This window comes from Paramisgurnus dabryanus, chromosome 4 (assembly GCF_030506205.2).
Source record: "Paramisgurnus dabryanus chromosome 4, PD_genome_1.1, whole genome shotgun sequence".
In the NCBI taxonomy this organism is placed as follows: domain Eukaryota; kingdom Metazoa; phylum Chordata; class Actinopteri; order Cypriniformes; family Cobitidae; genus Paramisgurnus; species Paramisgurnus dabryanus.
Window position 1 is genome coordinate 7,445,977 of NC_133340.1, and position 27,385 is coordinate 7,473,361.

General features: G+C 37.9%; 1 protein-coding gene across 14 annotated transcripts; it reads right to left on the bottom strand.

The window, feature by feature from the left end:
• Positions 1–6: 6 nt before the first annotated feature.
• On the bottom strand, positions 7–25,938 carry LOC135786062 (uncharacterized). Of its 14 annotated transcripts, none has more exons than XM_073814240.1 (10): positions 25,858–25,938; positions 23,508–23,549; positions 13,083–13,230; positions 6,415–6,524; positions 6,154–6,312; positions 5,955–6,057; positions 5,530–5,592; positions 4,938–4,985; positions 4,788–4,856; positions 1,575–4,577 (listed from the first exon to the last, which is right to left on the bottom strand). In XM_073814240.1, the coding sequence occupies exon 10, from the start codon at positions 3,270–3,272 to the stop codon at positions 1,911–1,913; it is 1,362 nt and encodes a 453-aa protein (XP_073670341.1). In that variant the 5' UTR covers positions 3,273–4,577; positions 4,788–4,856; positions 4,938–4,985; positions 5,530–5,592; positions 5,955–6,057; positions 6,154–6,312; positions 6,415–6,524; positions 13,083–13,230; positions 23,508–23,549; positions 25,858–25,938; the 3' UTR covers positions 1,575–1,910. The 14 variants fall into 14 exon arrangements, 13 of the variants coding, with proteins under 13 accessions (XP_073670341.1, XP_073670332.1, XP_073670338.1 ...); XM_073814231.1 differs by having other exon boundaries at positions 5,448–5,592; XR_012336509.1 differs by lacking the exons at positions 1,575–4,577; positions 4,788–4,856 and adding an exon at positions 7–856 and having other exon boundaries at positions 5,448–5,592.
• Between the last annotated feature and the right edge of the window lie 1,447 nt (positions 25,939–27,385).

Here is a 27,385-nt window from a genome sequence, read left to right on the forward strand (position 1 = left end):
ATCAGAGACTGAAGAGAATGGTTCACTCTGGAAGAAATCCACTGGCTCAGGTTACAAAGAGGCTTCTTGAAGGGCAAAACATGCAGATGAGAACACAGGAGAGACCAATCAAGTGCACCAGACCAAACAACTTCTTCGGAGTTGAGCAGACATTCTTTGAGGTCATTGAAGAAGACGGGCTGGAAAAGCAATCTCTCCTGTGCAGGGTCTACGACAAGACTGCTCCCCTCTACACGGATCCTTGTGACTCTCGCATTGTTGGTTCATATGTTGGCAAAGCAAGAGAGACAACAATTAGAAGAGTACTGAAATCTGAACTTAAATCCCAAGCAATCATGACTGAACATGTGGAAAAAAACAAAATTATATTTCTTTACATTCTACACACTGATCAAGGACATTGCTAAACCCTCATAAAAGCTATGTGAATGCTGTTTTACTAAATCATGCACCATTTCTGTCAATTTGAAAAACAAAAATCATCATTTACATTTATACTATCATGACTTACTCCCAGAAAAGCTTGCAACGTTATACCAAACTATTGTAAGTTTATCATTTTGTTAGGAATGACAGAACTCAGAGATCCCAACGCAGAGATTTTATTTCACAAAATGTAGAGGAGACAAACACACAATGGATTCAGGAGGATGGAGAAAACACTAATGACAGTCAATATGTATAGTAGAAAACTCTCTGTGTTCGTGTGTGTGATGAAGAGGTGAAGAGATAACTCAAGTGAGTCGAACCACGCGATCCTCTTGTAACGTCACAATGTGGGAAACACAGCCGGGCTGTAGGACATCCACAGAGATGTAAACACTGACGAAATCCTGGCGGGCACGGAGAGAGATTCCTGGCGGGGCACAGAGAGAGAGAGTTAGGCTGACGGAGTCTTCAGCTGACAAAGCGCTGGACAGCGCACGCTACTGGTCAGCACAAGCCGTGGGACAGCGCTCGGAGAGCCACTGATGTAGAGAGCGCAATACTCGACTGTGCCACACAATTCGGGAACCCAGACTGCAGCGATATGCAGTAAACCAGCAGAGATGGAGGACGAAGACTGGAAACTATATCCACAATAGCGTGACAACGGGGCGGGAAATATAAGGGGCAAAGGTACCAGATAGCACAGATATAAATCAGAAAACTTTCAAGCTAGACAGGACAGGAACTAGACAAAGCTAGCGGGCACGGACATACAAAGACGAACTTGCAACGAGACACTGAAAACACAGGGAATATATACTGAACAGATGAGGGGAAAACAAGCTACAGGTGAGGATGACACAATGAGGAAATCACACAGAGCAGGAACACCTGTGAGGGAAGCACATGTGAACCTGTGAAACAAACACAAAACACAGGACAACCAAGCACTAACAAGACAAAACCATAAATATATTTAAACATATAAACGCACATATATATATATATATATATATATATATATATATATATATATATATATATATATATATATATATATATATATATATATATATATACATATACATATACATATATATATATATATATATATATATATATATATATATATATATATATATATATATATATATATATATACATATACACATACATATATACATAAGCACACACATGAAAACAGTACACTAGACTAAACAAGACATAAAAAACAAAGACTAGAGGAAGCAAGGGAGCAGGGAAAAATGACAACACCCAATGACAAGAGAATACAAAGGAGTCACAAAAAGTCACAAGACACAGGAAAAACGTGGTCTAATATGACAATACCAAAACCACGTTCTCCCACACAAAACATGTACTGTTAGAACCCTGCCATACAAAACTAGATATAATTACCAACACGATTAAGGCAGAGTCCTAACAGGACCCTCCCCTCAAGGGACGCCCCCTGGCGGCCCTCAAGGAGAGACACAGGACAAGACAGACTGATCACTGGACACCATCCACGAAAACATGACAAACACCAACAAAGGAAGACAAGACAGAACAACAAGAGGGTTAGGGTGGGACAACAAAAACAACAAACAAGGGAAGGGGGGCGGGGGAACAACAACGTTCACAGGAGGAGGGATGGGACTGGGACCAGGACGAGCCTTCTGACCCCGGGGAATAGCTGAGGGTTGGGTGCGTGGAGGCCGGGCAGGCCTAGCAGGGTTCTTAGGGGAGGAAACATTGGGAAAAACAAAGTCTGGTCTTGAAGGCTGAGGGGAAACAGGAACAGTGACAGGGGGCGCTGCGGCCGGCAGCGGAGACGACACAGGAACAGTCACAGGGGCCGCTGCGGACGGCAGCGGAGACGGGACAGGGACAATGACTGGAGGTGCAGCGGGCGGCTGCGAAGACGACAATGGGACAGTGACAATGACAGGGGGCGCTGCGTCCGGCAGCGGAGATGACATGGAGACTGTGACAGGGGGCGCAGCGGACGGCTGCGGAGGCGAGACAGGAATCATGACAGGGGCAATGACAGGGGGCTGCACAAACGGCAGGGGCTGCAGCGGTGGCTGCGCAGACGGCAGGGGCTGCAGCGGTGGCTGCGCAGACGGCAGGGGCTGCAGCGGTGGCTGCGCAGACGGCAGGGGCTGCAGCGGTGGCTGCGCAGACGGCAGGGGCTGCAGCGGTGGCTGCGCAGACGGCAGGGGCTGCAGCGGTGGCTGCGCAGACGGCAGGGGCTGCAGCGAAACAGAGGCCGGGGAGGCGGCAGCTGACTGGAGAATTGAGGAACATTTCTTCCTCTTTTTCTTCTTGGGACGCGGAGCAGAGTACGGGGCAGGTGGAATGAGCGCCGTGGTGGGAGTGGCAAGATCCGTGGAGGACCCCTCGGACGCCGACTCCCACGAGATCCGCCTCTCGCGCTTCCCTCGAAGGCTGTCAGGCTGGGCAGAGCTTGTGGAGCTAGATGTGGTGGGTGCTGATCTCTCTGGGACCACCATCCCGACGACGCGACCCTCTGGGATCGGTGGCAATGGGTTAGAGGAAGCAACCTCGGCTGAGACCCCGGGCTGAGGACGATTCATGGCATAGTTCATCAACTCAATCAAGCCCAGGGACCTCCGCATGCCGAACTCGTTAGGGCTGAGAGGCTCATCGAGGCCACTGTTGAAGGCGATCTTGAGCTCCTCCCAGTCTAATCCGGTCCCTCCCATGGCATATAGAAACTCAGTCACAAAAGCGCTGCACCTTCTTCCCCGCTGATGACAACCGTGTAAAAGTTGAGCCCGACGGGCTCTGTCAGCTGGATTCTGCTTAGGTTGGTCCATATCTGCGGGATCCAGTCTTGGCAGATCCGTTCTGTCAGGGACGAAAAACACACAGGGATCCCAGAGCAGATTAACAGAAATATTTATTAAGGAAATAACGAGTCAGATGGCAAACTGGGCACACTCTGCACACTGCGTTCCGCACACGCTCGGGCTCCTGCCACACGAGCGGTGGATGAGAGAGATAGGGCACACACACACAACGGGAGAAGGATCCTCCACTTAACTGGGTTCCACACCCTCAAAACACTGGCGGATGATGACTCCTGAGACGGGCAGAGAGAGAGAGAGTTAACGGTGCCGGAGCACGCTGGACAGTTCCAGCGAGAATGACCCGCTGCTGGACAGCGACAGAGCCGCTGAGAGTCTCACTCTAGAACTGGTAACACAGTCTCAAAGTCTTCAGTGAGCAGCCAGATCGACCACAGCAGCAGAGAGAGCAAAGTAGAGCACGGGCAAACAAACCAACGACAAGACAAGACTAGAAATAGCTGGTTAAGAAACTAGTAGGTACAAACACAGCACAAACACTGGCGTACATAGACAAACGGATCTGCAAAGACACACTAGAGACACAGGGATTAAATACACAGACCAGACGAGGGGATAACAAGCAACAGGTGAGGAAGACAAGAGGAGGCAATCACACTGAACAGGAACACCTGTGAGGAAGCACACGTGAACCTGTAAAACACATACAAACACAAGACAACCACAATACAAACAAGACAAAACCATAAATATATTTATATATAAATAAATAAATAAATATATATATATATATAAATATTATATATACACACACACACACACACACGAAAACAGAACCCTAGACTAAACAAGACATAAAAACAAAGACTAGATAATACAAGGGAGCAGGGAAGAAGTCACAAGACACTGGAAAAACGTGGTTTAATATAACAATACCAAAACCACGTTCTCCCACACAAAACATGTACTGTTAGAACCCTGCCATACAAAACTAGATATAATTACCAACACGATTAAGGCAGAGTCCTAACACATTTCAGCCAATTGCCCATATGCCTTAATTATAGAGAATTTAACTTTTAATAACAAAATAACATTTTTATAGATGATTACCTACGTCGTGGTCGAATTTTTAAAGGAGAAGACAGTTGCTGTTGTGTGTAGATCATGGATTGTGACAAACGGAAATGTAAGTAGTTATTTTTTAAGCCTATACCATCTTATAGAGGCCGCTCCACATTTTGAATGCTTTGTGAGTGAGTATGTGTCTACTTGAACAGATTATAAGCTGCTACTGGCCTCCATCTGATCAATCTAAAAAAGCAAAAAATGGAGAACTACCAGACAAAACATCCTGGAAGCTTTTCCAAATAAGAATCATGGAGAAGTCATTTACATGTAAGAAAAAAATAAACAATTCATATTCTGATTACACATTCTGACATCACACTCTGTCTTTGTTAGGTTCTGTATAAAACCAAATTATTTTTTTAAAGTTTTATCCAAATGTTTAAACATACTAACCCTCATGATGTTTACTCCTTTAAGCGTCTTTATCTTCCACTAAACAAGTTGCCGACCTTGTTAGTGACGCTAATAAATAAGAACAACAATGCTGGCTTCTATCTCAGTTTTTTTTTTTTTTTAGCAAACTATCAAAAAGCTTTAACCTACCTCAAGCGTGCAGAGGAGCTCTCCAATGTTGAAAGTGATGGAGGAACCCTAATAATGAAGAAAAGACCGCTTAAGCGTCCAAGTCGCTTTGAAAGTGACACAGAAGACGGTAAAAGTTATTTATAATTATTACTTATATTTCTTATATACTGAATAATTAAATATGAACTTGTGCCTTCTTTAAAAACACTTCAGTAAACTTATTGAGCATTTATTTTTTCAGTACTTTACAATAATCCAATGATCTATTAATACTTGTATTTGTATTTGACTATTTTTCTGACTCTATACGTATACACAACCAGCTTTAGTTATGTGTTACTTTAATGTTAAATCTTGTGTTTGTATTTGCTTTCTGATGTGTAGTTTTAATTCTCCTCAAAGGGAATACAAGATGGAGCATAAACATTTTCTTAAATTGTTTAAAGTGCAAGCATTTGTAATAAACATAGCTAAGTAATTAAACCTGGACATGCTTTATAGTTACAGAAACTGAAATATAATACAAACATTATGAATGTGTTCGCTTCAGATTCAGAAATAGTTACACCGGCAAAGCAGCGGAAGGTCAAAAGCATGGCTGAAAGCAGACCTCAAGCTCCTGTCTTTGAGGAGAAGAGGCATCACGAGCCAGTGCCACAAGAACGTAAGTAACCTGTAAGAACAATTTATTTGTATCAAACAAAGAAACAATAAAGAAGCAACCTAATATGAAATTTGTATTACAATTTAGAATTTACTGATATAATGGCTTCAACCCCTTGCCCATCAAGTAAGTGTTAAATTGTTTTACATTAACATTCATTTTATTACTCTAATAGCACAAAAGAACACAGCAGTAATCAACAATAAGTGCTATAAAATGGCAACGACTATGGGTTGTGCATCTTGGTCTGTAAAATAAGCATGGTTGTAAATAGATCTAACACATATAAACATTTATACACATATAAACTCATATAATGTTAGATTATATCCAGTTGTTTATTTCATGCTTTTAATATGTACCCCACTTACGTTTTTGTAGTAACTGGTATGATACCGCATATTATTTACATTTCTTAAATGTATTTTTATCCCATAGCATCAGCTGGGCCCAGTCAAAGAAGACTTCAGATGCCTGATGAAGAGCAAAGTAATAAGTTTGATGCTACATAAAGCTCATCTGTTAATATCATATTTAAATGCATATGTAATTTTTTACATGTCAGGCTACCTCACACTGAATAGAAAAATTGATGAGGTGTTGGCAGAGCTGCGTCAGTTGCGAGAAATAGTTTTGCACCAGCAAAAGCAACAGCAACATGTGGCAGATGAACAAGCCAGTGTAGAGCAACTCCAAACAGAGGAAGAACTGTCTGCATTTTGTGTAAAGCTTAAGCAAGAAAGGCCATTTAAAAAATCCATGGTGATTATCTACAAAAATCTGAATATAAACAAATGTCACAACAGTACAGTGCATAAAACTGATACATACATTTATATATTGCTTGTTTCTTTACAGATGGCTTTTAGTGTGAGACTCTGCTCTGGGACAGTTGGCCACTCAGTCCGTAGAATGTTGCGAGCATTTGGGACCAATATGCTCTGGTCCAAATTCAGCCAAAAAGGAAGAAAGGGGAAGAAAGCGTTTCAGGACCTTGCCATCATGGATCTTATCACGGGTAAAGCAGCATTTTAAAAGTCACTATTATTGGCAAAAGTCTTTTCAATATTCCATCTGAAACGTTTTAATCATTGTATATACAGCAATCCTTAAGTTAAATGTACTACTTTTTAATAGGGATGCACCGAATATTCGGCCACCGAAAATTTTCGGCCGAAAATAGCCGAAAATGCTATTTTGGGCTATTTTCGGCCGAAAATTTTCGGTGGCCGAATATTCGGTACATCCCTATTAAAAAGCCGAAAGACTTTTATCACCGAAACAATACGGCCGAAATGTTGTGATGACGGAAACAGAAACCGCGACCTGCACGTGCTTGTCTGAAGCAACATGTATGCGGCGTGGATGTATTTAACCGCAAAAAGGCGCTAAAGTACGCACAGAGGCACATGCGGTTGTGTCCGGTCCAGACGTGATCATCACAGTGAGTACGCTCTTCAAAGATCAGAACTCTTGATGTGTAAACTTTAGAGAGAGTCGCGCAAATGTGTCTCATACTGTATAGTCCATTAACATACATGTGCCGAATAAAGCAATGAAAAACAACGTAACGTTTTTATGCTGCGCTGTTTGGGGTTCGCCTTCGTTCTCTGTGTGCGCGCGCGTTTAAGTGCTCTCAATAGTGCACACACGAGTGAGACGCAAACAAGCGAACGTAAAATCTTTCTGTTATTGACAGGGCACATATAAACAAAATTATCTCCAAAGTATTCTTTTTCTAATAAAAACATTTGTTTATGTCTTAAGTGTATGTATAGATTACAGTCATAAACCAGTCTCTGCTTACAGTAACCTCAAATAACCTACTGAAGTCTAACAAAGAGACAAATAGCTCTAAAAATAATAATATAATATTTAATTTATACAATAAAGACAGTGTTATGACTCATTTAATTTGATTTCTGTACCAAATGCTAATGTTAGCCCTTATTAATGTGCAGCTTTGTTCTTTTTTATAAATGTTTGTAATTTCTTTATTTGTTATTAGATTTTCCCCACCCCCTTTTTGCTGATCTGAAAAATAATCCGATCCATGCCTCAAAAACTGTAATGTGATCTGAACCGTGAGTTTTGTGATCTGTAACAAACCCCTAGTAAAGTTAGTACACAGTGATAGCCATAAATGCATTTGTACTAATAATTGGCATAATAATTTATTTCGGTGTTTCGGTTTCGGTTTTTCGGCCTTGGTTTCCTCATTTTCGGTTTCGGCCAAGAATTCTCATTTCGGTGCATCCCTACTTTTTAATACCTTTTTTACTACCTTTAGAATATTTTTTTTAAACCATCACAACACTGAATTGCAAGTGTTAATCAGCGACCTTTCTATTATTCACACAGATTTTTACATATATAACATACAAAAAAGAATAGACATGGATAAATTGAAAAAAATTCTTCTGACTGAAATGTTTTTCAGGCCAAGTCATATTCCTTAAACTAACACTTTATGTAGGTGAGACCAATAGCATTTTAAGGGAAGATTTTTTTGCCATAAATTCCATATTGAAGTCTCCTGTGGCATATATAGGTAGCTGTAGTTTGCAGGGCATTTCAGATTAAGGCAAAACAGCTACATAACTCACTATATAAAAGAAAACATGAATATCACCACCTTTAATGAATCTTTTATTAATTATTTATTAATTGTAAATTATTTATTTTAGCATTTACTAATAATTTTTTTAATCAACGTTGAAACTGTTAACATTAGTGAAGGCACCATGAACTACCGTCAATTACTGTAATGTATACTTTATATTTTTCATTGATTATTCATGTTATATAATGCATTTACTAATGTGAACAAATACAACTTTTTCATATCCTATTATTCAGTACACACAAACAAATAATCCAGGGTCTGTTCTGTTCACACAACAGCTTACAGTCACAGCTCTAAAACAGTAACGTTATGTATGAATATAAACCCTGAATGAGTAACTCGAGTCAAACTTGTGTACAATTCGCACAGGATGCCTGCAACAATAGTTTTAAAGTGAAAGTTGTCAATTGAATGACTGTACCTTTATCAACAAATTATGTTACAATAGAGGCAGCGCTGATGTGCTATTTTATGAGCAATGTTTCTGCTGTTTACTTTCTCCTAAGACCTAAATGGTCGTGTTTATTAGGGGTGCGACGAGATCTCGCGAGATTAAATGTGTCTCGCGAGATATCTTGTGGAGGCGAAATGCTGGCCGTTTCTCAAATAAAAGACTGCATCCTTCGGAGGTCGCATTTTTAAACTGCATTTACTTCATAAAGACTGTCTTATTAGAGACTATTAACAATTATAAAATTTACTAATAATTTAGTTAATCGCAAATTGTTGTAATATGCTCACGACTTGCGAATGCTCAGTTAATGATCTGAAGTAAACCTTGATGACGTATCAGGGAACTACACTAACTTTTTCCACTGGTGGCACTTGCGCTACCAACTTTTTCAGTTACTGGCGCAAAATATGATTTGGTCGCACATATTTTTTTCAAGTTATATTAAGGCGCTCTGGATAATAATGAACAATAATGAAACTGTATTGCATACAGATATGCTTTTTATTTTACTTGCCATCTTGCCTTCTTGTTTTCTTAAACGTTGCAGTGTTTCCCACAGATCTGAAATTTACTTGTGGTGGTAGCCGGTCATTACCCACTGACAAATAATGGTGTACTATACATGTGACGAAGAACTAATAATGTGTGACACAACACAATACAATACTGATTTATTGAAAATTAATATTAATTTCACATTATATTTCATTAATCTAACCACCCCAAACTTTCTTTGCCATTAACAAAGCTGACACTGTTTGTCAAAGCACCACGAAAACACTTACTGTTTTTGCACTGATATATTAAGCAATTAGACCCCTTTTATCAAACTCAATATAATACAATACTATGTATAGTATATTAATAGACAGTGCAGGCATATAGATTATAAATGTGACTGATGTTATAATGGTTATAATTTCTATTAGATAGAACATAAGCAGTAAAAGTGCCTATCTTTCTATTTCTCTATTGCCGACCAAAAAAGCTTAATCCACTCATTATTTCAGATTTAAAAGTCTACTTGCTGTCCCGATGACAGACTTTACATTGCTTTGCGTTTTTTATATCCCGGGTCACATGGATTAAAGTGAAAAAAATTCTTCTGACTGCAATTTTTTTCAGGCCAAGTCATATTCCTTGTAAATAGGCGAGACCAATAGCATTCTAAGGGGAGATGTTTTTTGCCATTAATGCCATATTAAAGACGCGCGTTATTTGCCTCAAACACGTCTTCCGCGCAAGTTGAAAAAGTTCAACTCAAGAAGAGAATGCGCCTGATGCTAAAATACATCCCACCAGTAATGTTGATGGAGGAACGCATTTTTGGTTTCTACACAGATAATGTTGGATTTAACAGTAGTGCATTAAGGTATAAGCTTCATTTACAATGTAAAGTTTAATTTACTTAGTACAGGTATATAAAATGGCCAATTTATGTAATGTAATGAATTCACATGTTCCCCAGTTTGAATAGGATGTCATTTTTATATGTCTTTATTTAATTATATCTTATATTATTGTATCAATACACTAGAAATATGTAAGATGATTTTTGCATTTACATAAAATAAAGAGAACTGCAATTAAAACCAGTATTTTTTCTTCTTAACATCTCACAGTTCCTTTTACCCAAGCATAGAATAATTAAAAACACTTTAATAGGCCAAGGCATCAGAACCGAAACCGAACCGAAAACCGTGGACAAGAACCGAAATATGTATTGAACCGTGAACTAAGTGTATAGTTGCATCACTAATAAACAATATCCACCTTTAGTATATAGACAGAATTTTATTGAATTATTTGTGTTTAAACCAAATTTTCTAGCGGGTGTTACAACAAACACTTTGTTACAATTAACCCCACCTATAGGGTAAGTTGTAACGTTTGCACTCCTGTTGCTTTCGGTTTAATGATTTGTTTAATTGTCCCATTAATGCATTTGCACAACAACTGCGTTATGCTATATTTAATTTTAAATCCATAAAGTATATAAACAACGAAAATTATATAAGCTGTATTCACGTGATTGATTTTAATGTTTAGTAATGGTAAAAAAATCTGTTTATATAAAATTATTAGAGGAACGCATATTTGCATTAAATTTTACCTCATATGTGAGCATGTGTGGTTCCGCGCCCCCGTGAACCCAGGCGAACTCTGGCATTATACCAAGATTTTACACAGAGAAGGTTCGCTGCACATTACCGTACTAGGTTTTGGAAATGTTGTGAGCCAGTTTACGACGTTTAAATTCTTCAGATAGCAAAATGCAGCAGCAACAGCAACGTGAGCGCGCTCAGATGCTGATGACGTCCAGAGGCACGGGAAGATATTTTCGGTAGGGGGTGCTGGGGTGCGGATGCGGCTGTGGGGGGGGGGGGTGTATAGAGTTATAGAATTCTAAAGTTGTTCACAAGCTTTTTATTCTGCAGACCACTTTTCTTTTAAAAACTCACTCGCACCTCCCATCCATAATGTACAGCTGAGCTGACGGTGCATACAAACTATATAGCCTATTGCAACATAGTAGAGTTTAGATTCTCTGCAGCCATGGTCGTTATTTTCTGCTACTATTCTCTGGCCGGGCCGGACCGTTGATTAAGCATATTTTTTTATCATTACTTTATAATCCTCATTGGGTGGGGAGAAAACTATGCCACATAATCAGAAATATTATATATAGACTATATTTAGGCCAAAGTAACAAATGTGTCCAAAAAGTTACACAAATTACAAAATGATTTGTAAAAGTTACAAAATGCAACGCGAGTCATGTGCGGAGTCTCCTCTGGCACCCATCACGCACCGGGTCTGCTGTTCTGTATGATGTAGTGCAACACGGAGTTTGAAGATGTAAAGAAAAACAGGAGAATTAACTTTAAGCAAGTTTGGAGGAAAGTCGGAGGTATGGAACCAGTTATACATTCTCACTCGTGCCAGTAGCCTACGCCGGCTTTGTTTTCCTTTGCTTTTTTAAGTTTTTAATATTTATAATTTCTAACATGGAAACTTTATTGACATCACTCGAGTTAAGGCGATTAGTGGACCTTTCAATTCACGGGTTTCATTTACTTATATTTTTTAAACGTAAATGTAATATTTTTTTCTTAAGTTTTGTTTCAGTTTGCAATGCCTCCTGCTGCCCGCGCAGCGGTGTAAAAATAAGATATTTTTCGACTTTAAAATTCAAACATCATATCCTAAAATGTCGGAATATATTCCATATGTATTAATTTGGATTTATAGATGTTTAACATTAAAATCGATGCATGGGAATAATTTACATTAATTTTTGAAATGCCCACCACTCTTAAATGCGCAGGTTCCTTATTGTACATCGAGGCTTTACAATTTAGTTCCTTTCATGTCGTTTTAATAATTTAATTAAATCTTTTTTACTTTAAATGTTTACTTTTGTAGACATTGCTAAGCTGATATAGTAATTTGTTCTATGTGGCTGTGAGTGTGCGTGCTTGTGTGTTATGCTTATACGTAGCCTACGCAGCTTATCGGCTGAATCGCAATCACGTCGTCAAAACAAATCTGATTGGCTAATACACACTGAAATAAATTAAATAATTTTAAAATTACTAAATTAATAATTCTCTCTTCATCACACAGCCCAAACATGACATACAAAATGTCTTGGAACAGTAACAAACAACAATCAGAGATATTTATAAGCTATCATTTTATGGTCATTGCAGTTTTAAATCTTTGCCACCAGGGGGTGCTGCAGCACCTGCAGCACCCCCACTTCCCGCGCCCATGATGACGTCTGCGACGGCCCTGTTAAGTCTGCAGCGCCTGCTGCCAGAATGATGTAATGTAACAATCAAAACGGCGAAAATCTCTGAAAAGTGACAAGTATGCTGCACAGAATTAATAATGTTGTTGTCCATATTAAACAGATTAAAAGACAAGTAACTGATTAATGGACGCTTCTTTGATTTGGAGATCGCATGCAAAATCCATTTCACTCAAAAAATGGCATGACGCATCTGGGCCGAACTTATTATGTCTCTTGAAAATGTCCTGGGTTCATTAAGTTTTTGATGAATTGCTAATTGGCATTCATAGTTGAAAAGTCTGTACATTCGTTCAACTGCTCCCATTTAGAAACAACTTGTCTCACGCGTTGTCTTTAAATAAAATAGGCAGTGTGCTTATTTTATGCATAAAATTAGTCTGTTTATATCAACTTCTATTGGGCTGCTCTCGACATATCATGAAAAAAAATACAATATTGATTTTTACAAACAAACTACTGTAATTAAAGTGTGCATTTATTTCAGTAATTAAACAGTCCATCGTCGATTACTGCTTACTTAAGCGGGGAATTCCAGCACACAAAAATAACCAGGTTTCTCGCAAACATAATGATTTAAATTATACATGCTTGATTTTGCTCACCTGAATAAAAATTTTCATGCTCTCTGAGCCATTGCTCTTCCTTTGACCTCTGACAGACCTGCACACGTCTTTCCCCTTCCACGTTTCCTTTGTTTCACGTTTGGAAGCGCGGGAAAGATACTTTTGTATCCTTAACGCCAAGCGCCATCTACAGGAGAAATTGCCCATCAGTTAGTATGCCTTTGTAAGCCCTATTCGGAAAGGTAATTTTTTTCTCATGAGGATGTCTGTAAAATAAATTTGCATGGCTCCTCAGTGATAAAACTCATACATTCAGATGAAGATAAATTTACAAAGCAAAACTGTCCATTATGTGTCCCAATTTCGCAATAAACTAATTCAAATGATTTCTGTCTGAAATAAATATAAACTCGCAAGTGCGCCTCATGCTGTTTTCTGGAGGAATTGACAGACACGTCTCTGTGGCGGTAAGAATCTAGTAATCTTTAGGGTTAGAGGTTTAAAAAAAATATTCTCACTATAAATAACTAACTATATATAAATAACTATTTATAGAAATTGTATCTTTTGCATGTGAGCGCAAGATGTTAAAGTATGCTGTTTTGTGTGCGCACAGACAATGACACACATTCAAATGGACGCAGACTCATGAGCGGATGCACGAAGAAGCGCATTTCCTAAAGCATGCATCTCAAAAAAAAAAAAAAAGCATGCATCTCAAAATACCACAGTCTTGGTACCTTTTCTCATAAAAACATTCAGTTATGTCTTAAAAACAGTGCAAACAGTTCAGAAAGAAATCATACTGAAAGTAGCAGTTCTAATCTGCTCGTGTGTGTGTGTCATTTATATTAACCCTTGTGTGGTGTTCGGGTCTGTGGGACCCGTTTTTAATGTTTACTAAAAGAAAAATTATGCAATTAATTATTGTTTCAACCTCAGATTCATTGGCCTTGGCTCATTTTCTATAAAGAACATAGAAATAAACAGCTTTATAATGACTGTACACTGTACACCCCCCCTACACATTTATATTACATATGTAGTGTTCGGGTCCACTGGACCCGGGGTTAATAAGAGTGTAAAAAATGAATGTGCTATGTAACTTCACTCTGTTTTTCTTCTATCTGGGACTCTTTTGAGTGCATGAGTGTGTTTTTATATATGTCTGTACATATGTGATGGATGCATGTCAGAGTTTTGTCCTTCTGCACTTGCTGTAGCAGCGCAAGGATACAACATGTTATATATCAAGCATGAACACTTGTCTGCCCCCACTGTCCCAAACACTTTACCTTCTGTCTAACAGGAACCATTCTACATTTTACCATTATCTCCCTTACAAAAAATAACCATGGCTGTATTATAGTAAAAGTGTAGTAATCATGGTAAATTGGTGTATTGATTACCATTTGTAAAACCATGGGTTTACCACAAAACCTATGGTGTGCGCGCGCACGTGTGTGTGTGCGTATGAGTCCGGAGAGAGAGAAAGTAAATAGAGAAGTAGAAATAGAGAAAGTAAAAATTATATCCAAGCATTTTTATCATTTTAGGTTGTAGCCAATAGCAACACATTTTACTGCAGTGTGTGTGGACATAAGATGGAGAGGAACACACAGTATATGTCTCTAAAAAACAAGAAATGCATAATGCAACACAGCTACATGGTAAAAATTTGCTTCTTATGTGTTGTGTAGGCTGGCATGAACAGGTTATGTGTTCAATGTGGATGATATGTTCTGATACGGCATCTTTCCAGATGGGGATTATGCTGTGTAAACTGACACAAATGTGTACAATTTCAAACTTACTTCAAAGAATTAAACATCAAAGTGATGAAAAACGTATTTGAGATGAAAAAGTGATAAATACTTATTTAAGATAAACATGTTTTTCCCCAATATCTGGGGGAGAATAGAATTTTCTTCTCTTATTTCATATTATCACAAAAACGAATAGCACTTGAATCTATAAATAGTCCTCTACTAGTGGTAAATGACAAATATTAACCATATATTCTGTTTATTTTACTTGCAATAAGGCTAAAGTAAACATCTGTAAACAATTATACATAAATTTGTATGACTGCATTGTTTTAAGATACAAATAATGCAGTGGGTCCACTAGACCCACAAACATTGTCTAAGTAACAGAAATATGAACACCACACGAGGGTTAATTAAACAACAGAAAACAAAAGAAAATCACTCATGTATCTTTAACTCTTTCCCCGCCATTGACGAGATATCTCGTCAATTGAGAGAAAACGCTTCCCCGCCAATGACGAGATTTTCCGTCTTTCCGCAATACCGCTATTATCCACCAGGTGGCGCCCTTCCGCAACTTTTTAAAACCGGAAATATTGCCCTATGGCAAGCTGCTGCATGTCCGTGTCTGTTCTAAAGATCGCTCTGAATCGGATCTCTATGAAAAGTCCGTCACAAATATGGAATTATTTTTGCTTTTTGCTCAAAATATGGTGTTTTTGCAAAAACCTACCCATATTCAAAAGCTGATTGCAAAAGTACCACTAAAGGTAGGATGAAACGTTTTTTTTTTTTTTGAAAGCAGAGGGTCTGTTCTTTCATTTGGTATATTGTATGTTTATTTATTTAAAGAAGAACATTTTCTGGAAGGCATTAAACTTTGGTGAAAATCATGAAAAACGCTGGCGCTGGCTGGCAACTTTTTTTAAAAACGCTGGCGGTGAAAGAGTTAAAAAGATTAATTATATTAAATTTTCTTCAAGCAAATCCCAAATCTATCTCCAAACCCAAGCGAAAATGGTTTAAAAACAGAAAACATTTTGAAATCAATACATAAAACGACACATATATGGCATGTGAGTTCGACTTTTAAAACCACAGCTTATTTAGATGTTAAATATGGTCTGAAAAATCTTCAGGGAAGTCTGTTAAGTCTGGAAAAGTATGGAATTTTTTAAATTAAAAATGTCTAGGAACCCTCTATGTAGGAAGGAGTGGAAGTGAGAAAGGAGAAAATGAGTGCGATCAACGCTGACAGACGACGGTGTCGTTTCTTCTAAGACTTTTATACTACTTTTGTGAAACTTCTTTTTCTATTTCATGGGTGTCGCTGCAAATAAATAAGACTTTAAAGGGCGTGTTGCAGCTTAACCACCACTGTCGATTAATGGGTACATAAATCACTCAAGATATGTGTATAATTTTTAAAATGTCTCAAAAATGGTCTTAAAGAACACTTTTTTTACGTTTTTGGTATTAACGGTTTTTTTACGCAATTCTGCGATGACGTCACGCTGGGGAGAAGTGGAGAAAGCCTCAGCCAGAGCCATAGAGATAGATGAGACATTTATTGCTGTTTAATACTTGCGTATACAATTTGGAAATCATATATACATCGTAGGAAATATATAATGTGTTATACTGCAAAGATACCATGCTAATTATTATTTATGATATCTGTGGAGATAAATAAAACTTCGCAAATCTGCTGATTTGATCCATTCATGTCCTGACCACCAGGCTAGAGATTTTTAAACATCCTTTATCCACACTTACTAGTCTATCAAATAATATCTCAAATATATTGTTTTGTGAAATAAAAGGATGCTTTGTTATATTGTTTATGCGATTATAACGAATCACACGATCATTTTATACGCAGCAGTCAGCAGCTGCAGCACACTCGGATCCGACCGCATACATACTGTAATAAACAGGCGTTCGGCGGCTTTTTACATCACGACAGACTATGCCATTTGAGGAGGAACCGCTCATTGATCACCGTATTTTTATAAATCCTGTACATGTTTGGACCTGCCGAACAGGTTGAGCACTTTCATATACTTTGTTGAGCAGAGAGGCTGCACTTTGACCAGCGGGCTGCGGGAACCGGCGCACATCACGCCGCCAGACGGTGTTGTTAACTCGAAATGTATAACTATTATCAGATCGACCCACCGGGAAAGTCCCGACTCTGCCGATTGCCATTCCGCTACTGGCTGTAAGAAAGTGAGTGCGTTTGGGTCGCTGGTCCCCGCGAACAGATGTGACGTGCCTCACTCACCTTCCTGGATTAGAGACATGCTGCCAAAACCGTTTGTGCTGAAGATCGCATAAAGTTACACCCATTTCAGGCAGGATCATGGACCCCCTCAAGCCAGCATGCACGAGTATGTTAATTGTTTGTTTACTTTCTACACGAAGATATGCTAACGTAATGCTATCTGGCTGTCTGCCTATCTCTCTATACTAGCCTATCCGTCTGTCTGCCTATCTCTCTATACTAGCCTATCCGTCTGTCTGCCTATCTCTCTATACTAGCCTATCCGTCTGTCTGTCTGTCTGTCTGTCTGTCTGTAATCTGCGCTATCAGAACTGTACTTTACTTGTCTTTCTATAGTCATTCTCAATGCTCTCAATGCGGCTTTGGTAAATTCTCTCCCCAGCGTGACGTCATACAGTGCGTTGTGGGGGAAAGGAGAATCATTGCAAACCGCTGTACTTTTTCATACTTTTTCGGGTTTTGTGATACCCAACAACATAAAATACAATGGATAACACTTTAAATGGTTATTACACACAAGCAAGTTGCACAAATTCGTAAAAAAAACCCTGCAAAACACACTTTAAGTTACTTTGTTAAACTTTCGCTTCGCTTTGATGCTTGTATACCACACGCGGTCGATGCATGCTTTAACTTGCTCGGGTTGGCTAGCCAGTGTTGAGCTGTTGGAATGGTCCAACAATCTCTAATGGGGGGGGGCATTCGTGCAGATATAATAGCGTTAAAACCTTGACGAGGATATCCTTAACATGCTAAGAACTATATTGATGACTCATTTAGGAATCTTCTTTAGTGGTCTTAACTGACTAAGTCCGTCCATTGCTTAGACCAGTGGTTCTTAACGTTATTCCTGGAGGCCCACTGCCCTGCACATTTTGTATGTCTCCCTTATTTAACACACCTGATTCAAATCATCAGCTCATTAGAAGAGATCTCCATGAACTGAACGGAGTCTGTCAGACAAAAGAGACATACAAAATGTGCAGGTCAGTGGGCCTCCAGGAATAACGTTAAGAACCACTGGCTTAGACTAACCATTGCCTAATGGTAAATCGCCTCTTCTACTTGATAGAGAGCCGCTAAAATGGCCAACTACGGCGCTGATTGAACAACGTATTACAACACGGTCGCTGTCCACACGCATAGTGCTGGAATCCCACAGATATGTAGCATGCCACAAATAATCACAATGTAAAACTCTAAAAAAAAGGCTGGTTTTTTTTCAACCCAGTGCTTGGTCAAAAAACGAACGAGCAAAGCAGCTGGGTTGAAATTAACCCAGAAAACGTTTATATTTGACCCAGTTTAAAACAAGCATCATTTTGGGTTAAAACTACCCAGCATGGGGTAAATTACAACCCATAGGACTGGGCTCGTCCTTTTTAACTCAATGTTGTATTGAAAATAACCCAGAAATCTTTAGAATGTATTATGTCTCTTGAAAACGTTCAGGGTTTATACGTTTTTGATGAATTGCTAATTGGCATACCTGAAAAGTCTGTACATTTGTGCAGCAGCTCCCATTTAAAAATAATTTGTCTCACGTAAGATTAGTCTGTTTATATCAACTTCTATTGGGCTGCTCTCGACATATCATGAAAAAATACAATATTGATTTTTACAAGCAAACTACTGTAATTAAAGTGTGCTTTTATTTCAGTAATTAAACAGTCCATCGTCGATTACTGCTTACTTAAGCGGGGAATTCCAGCACACAAAAATAACCATGTTTCTCGCAAACATAATGATTTAAATTATACATGCTTGATTTTGCTCACCTGAATAAAAAATGTCATGCTCTCTGAGCCATTGCTCTTCCTTTGACCTCTGACAGACCTGCACACGTCTTTCCCCTTTCACGTTTCCTTTGTTTCACGTTTGGAAGCGCGGGAAAGATACTTTTGTATCCCTAACGCCAAGCGCCATCTACAGGAGAAATTGTCCCTCGGTACATCCATTTTAATTCCTCTCAAAGCGACGAAAAGACGCGAGGACAAGGGAGACGAAATATTAAGTTAAATGGCATATCCTCATTTCTCATCTGTATAAAGTTCATTATCTATTATCAAGTACATTAAAAATCCAAAATATTTAACAATAAATAAATAAAAAAGTTAAATTCACATTTAAGTTAGAGTTCATATCCCTTCTAAAGTAAAGACATTCTTAAAAGAGCTGTAAAATGAATATATGTCTCTATATAATATATACATTAAATTCTGCCTGAAACGAGTCTACATTTACAATAATTTTATGATTAATAAAAGGATTCTATTAAATGCGTGTTTAAAGACGTGATGGTGTGAAGGGGGGTGAGATAGGTCTGTCAGGTTTCGTTATAGCCTATAAAACACTGCTGCATAGGATACACTCATGACTCCTCAAGAAGCCTCACTCCTCGAATTCGATTTCTCTTTCCTATATTTCATATTTTTTATTGTTCTTGTTATGATACACTGTAGGGTATAAAAATATATATTCTTTCATTCTTTTCAGGAGCATGCCTTCAAACATTTAAAACAGCCAAGATGCAGGCCATACACGGAGAAGTGGCAGAGTATTTAAAACATGCCCCACATAAACGTGGAGGCTCAAAGAATCTCACGGTAGGCAACGTATCTATCTGCATACATATAATCACAATATAAAACTTGAGTAATATGTGTGCGTGATGGTTGGATAGCGGTGGGGTTATAAAAAAACAAAATCCATTGAAATTAAAAATTGCCATTTATGAAATGTCCTCACTTCTTAGATCTGTCTTATCTGATTCGTTCATTTGTTTTGCAATTAGACATAATTTTTGTGCAATGTCTTATGTTTTTTAAAGACTCACGTGCCGGAAGCTGAAGAGGACGACGAGGTAGGCTAGTACATGCTTTTTCCTCGTCTATTTTCATAAAGATCGGGAAGCTATTGCTCGCGAGTTGTGACGATCAGACAAATTTATTTTTGTCGATACAATTAAAAATCCATGTTATTTAAAATATTATATAATTAATAGTCAATGCCCATTTTTTATATTTCTCGTTTGCTCAGATTTCATTGGATAGTCTTAAGAGAATAGTTGTTCTAATTTTAGGCCCTATTTAAAAAGCAATTACAAATCTATTAACCACTAATGCGTTGATACATTTAAAGGTGGTTACCGTAAATAATATCCACCTGCCACAGACCCATTAGGTGAACTGTAAGCTATGCCATTCAGTTATTTCGTCAATTAAGAGAAAACACTTCCCTGCCAATGATGAGTTTTTTTTAGGACAATCCATATTTCCGTTATTATTCACTTGATGGCGGTCTTACCCAATTATAAAACACCTTTTGTGAAAATCATAAAAATGCTAGCGCTGGCTGGCAACTTTTTCAAAAATGCAGGCGGAGAAAGAGTTAATGAAGAAATAACTTTATATGGTTCTGCCAGCTAAACACGTTCCCGACCACAGTGATACACAATAGCCTACTTGCCAGCGTGGATAACCGATCTACCAGAACAAAGTGTGAATAACAATCATGGGATGCTTTTTCTTTTTCAAAAAGTCAATCATGATTAATCCAAGTAGGAAACTAATTATAAAAGGGGTTTTCTACATTTTAACATTGTTTTTAGCCCCAATTATTAAAATACTTCAATTGCTTGATTTGAGACCTAGTTATTATGTGCTTAACCTTTTAAGTGTCACCCCACCCTATTGAGTTAAATCTACACTCTTGAAGCTTTCAAACAATATACAGTTTGTCATGATTAGATAAGAATTCATATGCAAACATTGAAGTAAGTGTAGGTGTCCTGCTGGTGGGACAGTGACATTTAGCAGAAAATAAATGTTTTGAGGCACACTCTCTTCATAAATGAATCAATTACTCTCCCTACATAGTTTATTTTATAAAACACTGTTGAAATGTCTATTCTGGAGTAGGGCTGGGCAAAAAAATCGATTTTCCGATTAATCGTTTTTTAAAACGTGGTCTAATAAAAATCGATTCTCAAAGAGCAGAATCGATTTTTTTCTTTCATATTTATTTCCACAAACATTGAACGTAAGATTAACTTTAATCTAATTACTAGTCTTCTTCAACGTTAGTGTTGTGGCTTTTAATTTTTTTATTAATTACACACTTGTAAACTGCTGTTCACTGTTCTTTTTTATTAATATAGTACTTGTATTAAATCTATATTCATTGAGTTGAATCGAGAATCGAGTATAAAAACCTACCCGAGAACCAGAATCGAAAATTGAATCGAGAATCGAATCGATAGCTTGTGAATCGAAATCGAATCGATCTGGAACATCTGAATCGATACCCAGCCCTATTCTGGAGGCTTAGACCTTTCCAACGATATATAGTTTTTAGTGATAGATTAAAATTTACATCAACAATATTAATGCAAACTTAGGTGTCCCGTATTCGGGACGGCGGCGCTTAACAGTTTAAAGTCTAAGCTATATATAATATATATATATATATATATATATATATATATATATATATATATATATATATATATATATATATATATATATATATATATATATATATATAAGAAATCGTTCAGTGCAAGATAACATTGGTGTAGTAGCATATATAAGTAAATGTATACTTGTAAATGTAAGCAAAGGGACTTACATTTGCTCCCGCCAGGATTTATGCCTAAAGAATCCGTACAGCTGATCTGTCTTTTATAAGTCTGATAAAACTAAAAGGTCTTTATATATTTGAAGGATGCAATACTACTCTATGGGCCCTATCTTGCACCCAGCGCAATTGACTTTGTCAGTGACGCATGTATCATTCGTATTTTGCGCCGGCGCACAGCGGGGTTTTTCCCTCCACAGATGCACGTCAGCAAACTAGGGAATGAACTTGCGCTCCCTGGGCGGTTCAGCGCAAAAAGGAGGCGTGTTGCGGCGCAAACCATCTCTTATGCTATTTTGCAGTTTCAAAAAACAATTGCGCTACTAACCAAAAAAAACTAGTCTAAAGTCAGTGGCGTGTTGCGCGTGGTTCATTATGCTATTTTAAGGGCGCATGCTTGACCATAATGTATAGCGTGCACAACGCACATACACTTTGCTTATCTAATCTACACAGATGCAACAGTTATTTTTGCAAATCATAAATTGTTACACTTAAAAATATTAATACACGAGATAAGGGGAATCATAATGGTGAGCATTGTGATGATAGTTTTTATTTATTCTCATGCAAATAACGATTAAAATATTTTCATAACTTTGTTGTGTGGCTGTATTACGTTTATTTTATGTAAAAAATAGTTAAAATGTTTTCATAAGAAACCTTAATGTATATGAACTTGATTTGTAAGAGTACTTTGGGGTTGGACCTTGCTTGCGTTTCTTGGGTCCGATTTCAAAGCCCCCAAACCCTTTCAGCGGTGAGGGTGGACGCAGCGATGTCCTCTGCTGGCGTCAAGTCCTGAGGCAGATCCACCTCCCGTTACACGGCGTGCCCGATTTATGCTGGCAAGCGTGGGATTCCCCCGTACAAGGACGTCGGTCTCCTCGGCTGTGAACCGCTCCTGGCGTGCGCCTGGTAAATCCGTCATAATAATAGCAACCCGCCATGGAACTTGCGCCCTTGCGTTTAAAGGGAATGTTGGCTAGCGTTCTGATTGGTTTATTTGACGTTACGCCCAAACCACACCTATGAATAAGGAACCTACTTCAGACCAACCCCTTATTGATTTGCGCCCGGCGCAAGAGTTATTTCTCACGCCGGGAAAATAGCAACAGCGCCCAAGATCCGCCCACAAACTCACTTGCGCGTTGCGCTTCGCACTTGCGTTTCAGATCGTTAAAATAGAGCCCCACAGGTATATAAGATTAAAGGAGAAGTCCATTCTTAAAATGGGGCCCATTGCATTTTCATTAGGAAAAATTACTATGGTCAAGTCAATGGGGACCATTTTTGAGTTAACTACTCCTTTAACATTAGCTGAAACAGTGTGTGGTGTTTTATGTGAGCTTTAAGGTGGCAATAATAAGATAAGTGCTAAGATACTATAATTTATACAATGTATACTGCACTAGTTTTTCTTACCAAGTATTTCAAGTAGGTTTTATTGCTTTAACTGGATCCAAATGGATGATCTTATAATTGTCTTTGTTTAAGGGTACATATTTAGGATTTTATTGCAGAAAGCTGATGGATATTAACCAGCGAGTCACTATTTGATTTAGGTGAATTTTTTATTAAAACTATATGCACCTTCTAATACATGATATGGGACTGAGGTGTACATCAAGTCAAAGTGAGCTCTGACTATTTAGTTGTAGTTAATATTTTGTAGTTATATTTTTTATTTATCCATTGTATTGAGGAGAGCGTTTTGAGCACTTATTCTGACCCATTTATTTTGGGTGCAAATACAAACAAAGTAATACTTACTCTTCAGCCAATGGAAAAGATCAAACACAACAAGAAAATTAGCTGAAAGAAAAGTGAACATAAAAGTACAATAGTTATTAATGCAGAATTGATGGCTTCTGTTTAAATTCTTCTACTGTAAACTGTGTTCCCGTACTGTAAGTTACGTTATAACCTTATTATTTACGCGTAAAAACCCTACATTTAAATAACCTGCGTAATAATTAACTAAACAATGTAAAATACATTTAAGAACGAGGATAACACATTTTATAGAAACTAAAGACAAATAAAAGATCTGCTCTACATTAGCTCATAGCTACATCACGAGGTCAGTCAAACAAACAACTTAAATCAACAGTAAACATTAAAGTTCATAATATTTTAGTCATATCAAATTACTAACAACAAAATGAACATTACTGTGAACTTATTTTAATGAAGTAACCAGGATTTAATAAAAACTTACGGTAACACTTTATTTTACGACCCGCAAAGTACCGCGTAATTAAACCGAATTTACAGCGTACCTATTTGTAACAACAGGGTAGGTAACCTGTAGGTATAAGGGAATAATATTTTAAGTTTGGGGTAATAAGGGGGTAAGAATATGAAGAATTATAAATTATTTATACTCTAAGTATTTTATAACAACAGGGTACCTATTGTAATATTACGTGGTATGTATGACTTAGTCAAGTCTATGGGGAAATTATGTTTTATTTATTTTTTATTGTGAATTTTTCATATTGACTACTGAATGTTGTATACAGTCAATGTCTACGAGCCACATCGGCAAATAAATATAACAGCATATCACTTTTATTTTAGTAGCCTATATTACTTGCTTTTAATAACAAAAGTCAAGCTGATTTAATGTGGTTATCTTTTTTTTAAGGTAAGTACAATAAAAATAGCAACTTATTCCCTATTTACCAGGAAACTCCTACATTTGCGGACATATTTGAAGTGGTGCTTTGCAATTTATTTACTGTAAACACAAGTATTTTAGCCAAATATAATTTATGCAATGGCAAACCAGAATGAAACAACAGCAGATATCAGCTCCCGCTAAAGCAAAAGACGACTAGACTACTGCGCAGGTGTAGAGCGCGCGGTCGTCGTTTGCTGGAACCCGATCCTGAGGTGAAATTTCTTTAAGAGGTTTTAAAAACGTTCTACACTGTGGAGTACAGCTGCGAGTGATGTTAGCAGGTTCCGCATGCTGGATAAGGTGACTGGTTTTGTTAATACATGACTCACGCATTTCAAACAATGTTTTTCAAGAAAGTTGCTAGCTAACGGTAGCAGGTTAGCTAGCACATAAGTAAGCCTAAAATTTATAAACGTAACTGGCTTAGAAAACTCTGTTTCTGTCAAGGCACAGTGAAGAAACATTTACTGAAGGCTTTCATTTATGTTTTTTATATGCAGAACAGCATTTGTGAGACGACATCAACTCATCATCCGAGTGGACAAGAACACCAACAGAGGAAGCCAAGCCGCAAAAACAATGAAAAATTGTCATGACTTTTTATTTTAAATACTAAAAGTTATGTGATAATAAACATTTAGTGTTGGCTTAATTATAGTGTTTTAAAGATGTTTTGAAATAAGTTGTTTTAAAATAAAAATAACAATATTCTGTATGTTTATGGTATTTACCCTATAACATTTATTAACAAGAGGTGAACAAAGCACCACTTTAGTTTACAGCCCGCAAATATGAGAGTTACCTGGTACATACACAGAACAAGCGGGGAATAAGCCCCACTTCAATTTACAGCCCGCAAATATAAGAGTTACCTGGTACATACACAGAACAATCGGGGAATAAGCCCCACTTCAATTTACAGCCCGCAAATATAAGAGTTACCTGGTACATACACAGAACAATCGGGGAATAAGCCCCACTTCAATTTACAGCCCGCAAATATAAGAGTTACCTGGTAACTCCTGTATACATATACAGATCAAAGAGGTACAAGTTGCTATTATCTTTATTGTGTGTTATATTTTATTTGCCGACGTGGCTTGTAGACATCAACTGTAGGCTATACAAAACACTTCATCAGGTAAGTAGCAAATATGAAAAAAAAAAAAACCTATTACACATAGACCATATTACCCATAGACGTAAGTCATACATACCACGTAATATTACAATAGGTACCCTGTACTTATGAAATACTTAGAGAATAATTTTCCATATATTCTTACCCCCTTACTACCCCAAACTTAAAATATTATTCCCTTATAACTACAAGTACGTACTGTAGAGGTACTCTGTTGTTACAAATAGGTACGCTGTAAATTCGGTTTAATTACGCGGTACTTTGCGGGTCGTAAAATAAAGTGTTACCAAACTTACCTCAGAATTTATCACAGAAACGAAAACTGTCGTCTGAGGTAAACATCGGTTAAATTCAGTTTTTGAACTCACGATGACGGAGGCGCGTGCCCGCAAATAATAGGTGTGTTCGACCTCATGCGGCGCTGACATGATGATGACGTCAATGTACCGCGAGAGCGGTTCGAAATTAGACCTCTACGTGTAATTTCTTGACTCAGTCTCGCGATACGTTTACGTCATCAACATATGATGTGGGTTCTCGCAGCGCTTCATGAAGTCGAACATGCCTAATAACACATGACAAAAGACAACATGTTAAAACACAATAAAGATGGCAAAGAAAGTGTTTCTCATAGCGAAGCACTGCGTTCAGACGGACTGAAAATTAGAACTTGTTTAACATTAAATATTTATTGCATTAAAATAAACAGAAATGTTGTGCTTTAAAGCATAGCTTTTAAGATCCTTATCCGGGGGTGTGTTCAATTATTTCTACATAAACATGCATGCACATTTTGTTCTAAATGGACAGACCTTCATAAAAATGTATAAAAATGGTTTTATTATAGCAAGTGTAGTAACTATGGTTTTTGATTTAACAACAACAATTAACATCAAAAGGAAATGATCTGCTAAGATAATAACAACCAATGATAATTATTTTAATAATTTAATAATAATTATACTTATTTTAATCATTCAAATATTAAAAAAAATATTATTACTATATGATAAATGAATCAGAAATCAGAATCAGAAAGAGCTTTATTGCCAAGAATGCTTGCACATACAAGGAATTTGTTTTAGTGACATAAGCTTCCAGTACACAAAGACACCAACACACAGACAAAAATTGAAGGCAAATAAATAGGTGTGTAAACAATTGTGCTATAAAAGACAATTTAATAGGATTAAATAAGATGCAGGGATGTACTAGAATGGAGGGGTAACAAATAAAATATAAGGATATTGCACTTTTTTTGCATAAGCATGAGTGGGGAACATTTAACTGTTCATGTAGATTGCCTGGGGGAAGAAACTGTTTTTGTGCCTTACTGTTCTGGTATTCGAGGCTCTGAAGCGCCGGCCAGATGGCAAAAGTTCAAAAATGGGGTGACATGGATGTGAGGGATCCAAGAATAAATGGCAAAATAATTGGGGCTAGCTAGAAAATATGGGGCTTGTGTGGGTTTTTTTGTGGGCAAGCCCACAGTGGGATGGCCCACAAAAAATCTCATGGGATAAAAAGGGCAAAGTAATAGAGGGCCCGCATGGGCTAGCCCATATGGGCTCTGTTTGGGTTTTTCTGTGGGCAAGCCCACAGTGGGTTTGCCCACAAAAAACCCTCATGGGGCCCAAAAGGGCAAAGTCATACGGGGCCCGCATGGGCTGGCCCATATGGGCCCTGTTTGGGTTTTTCTGTGGGCAAGCCCACAGTGGGTTGGCCCACAAAAAAACCCTCATGGGGCCCAAAAGGGCAAAGTCATACGGGGCCCGCATGGGGTGGCCCATATGGGGCCTGTGTGGGTTTACTATGGGCAAGCCC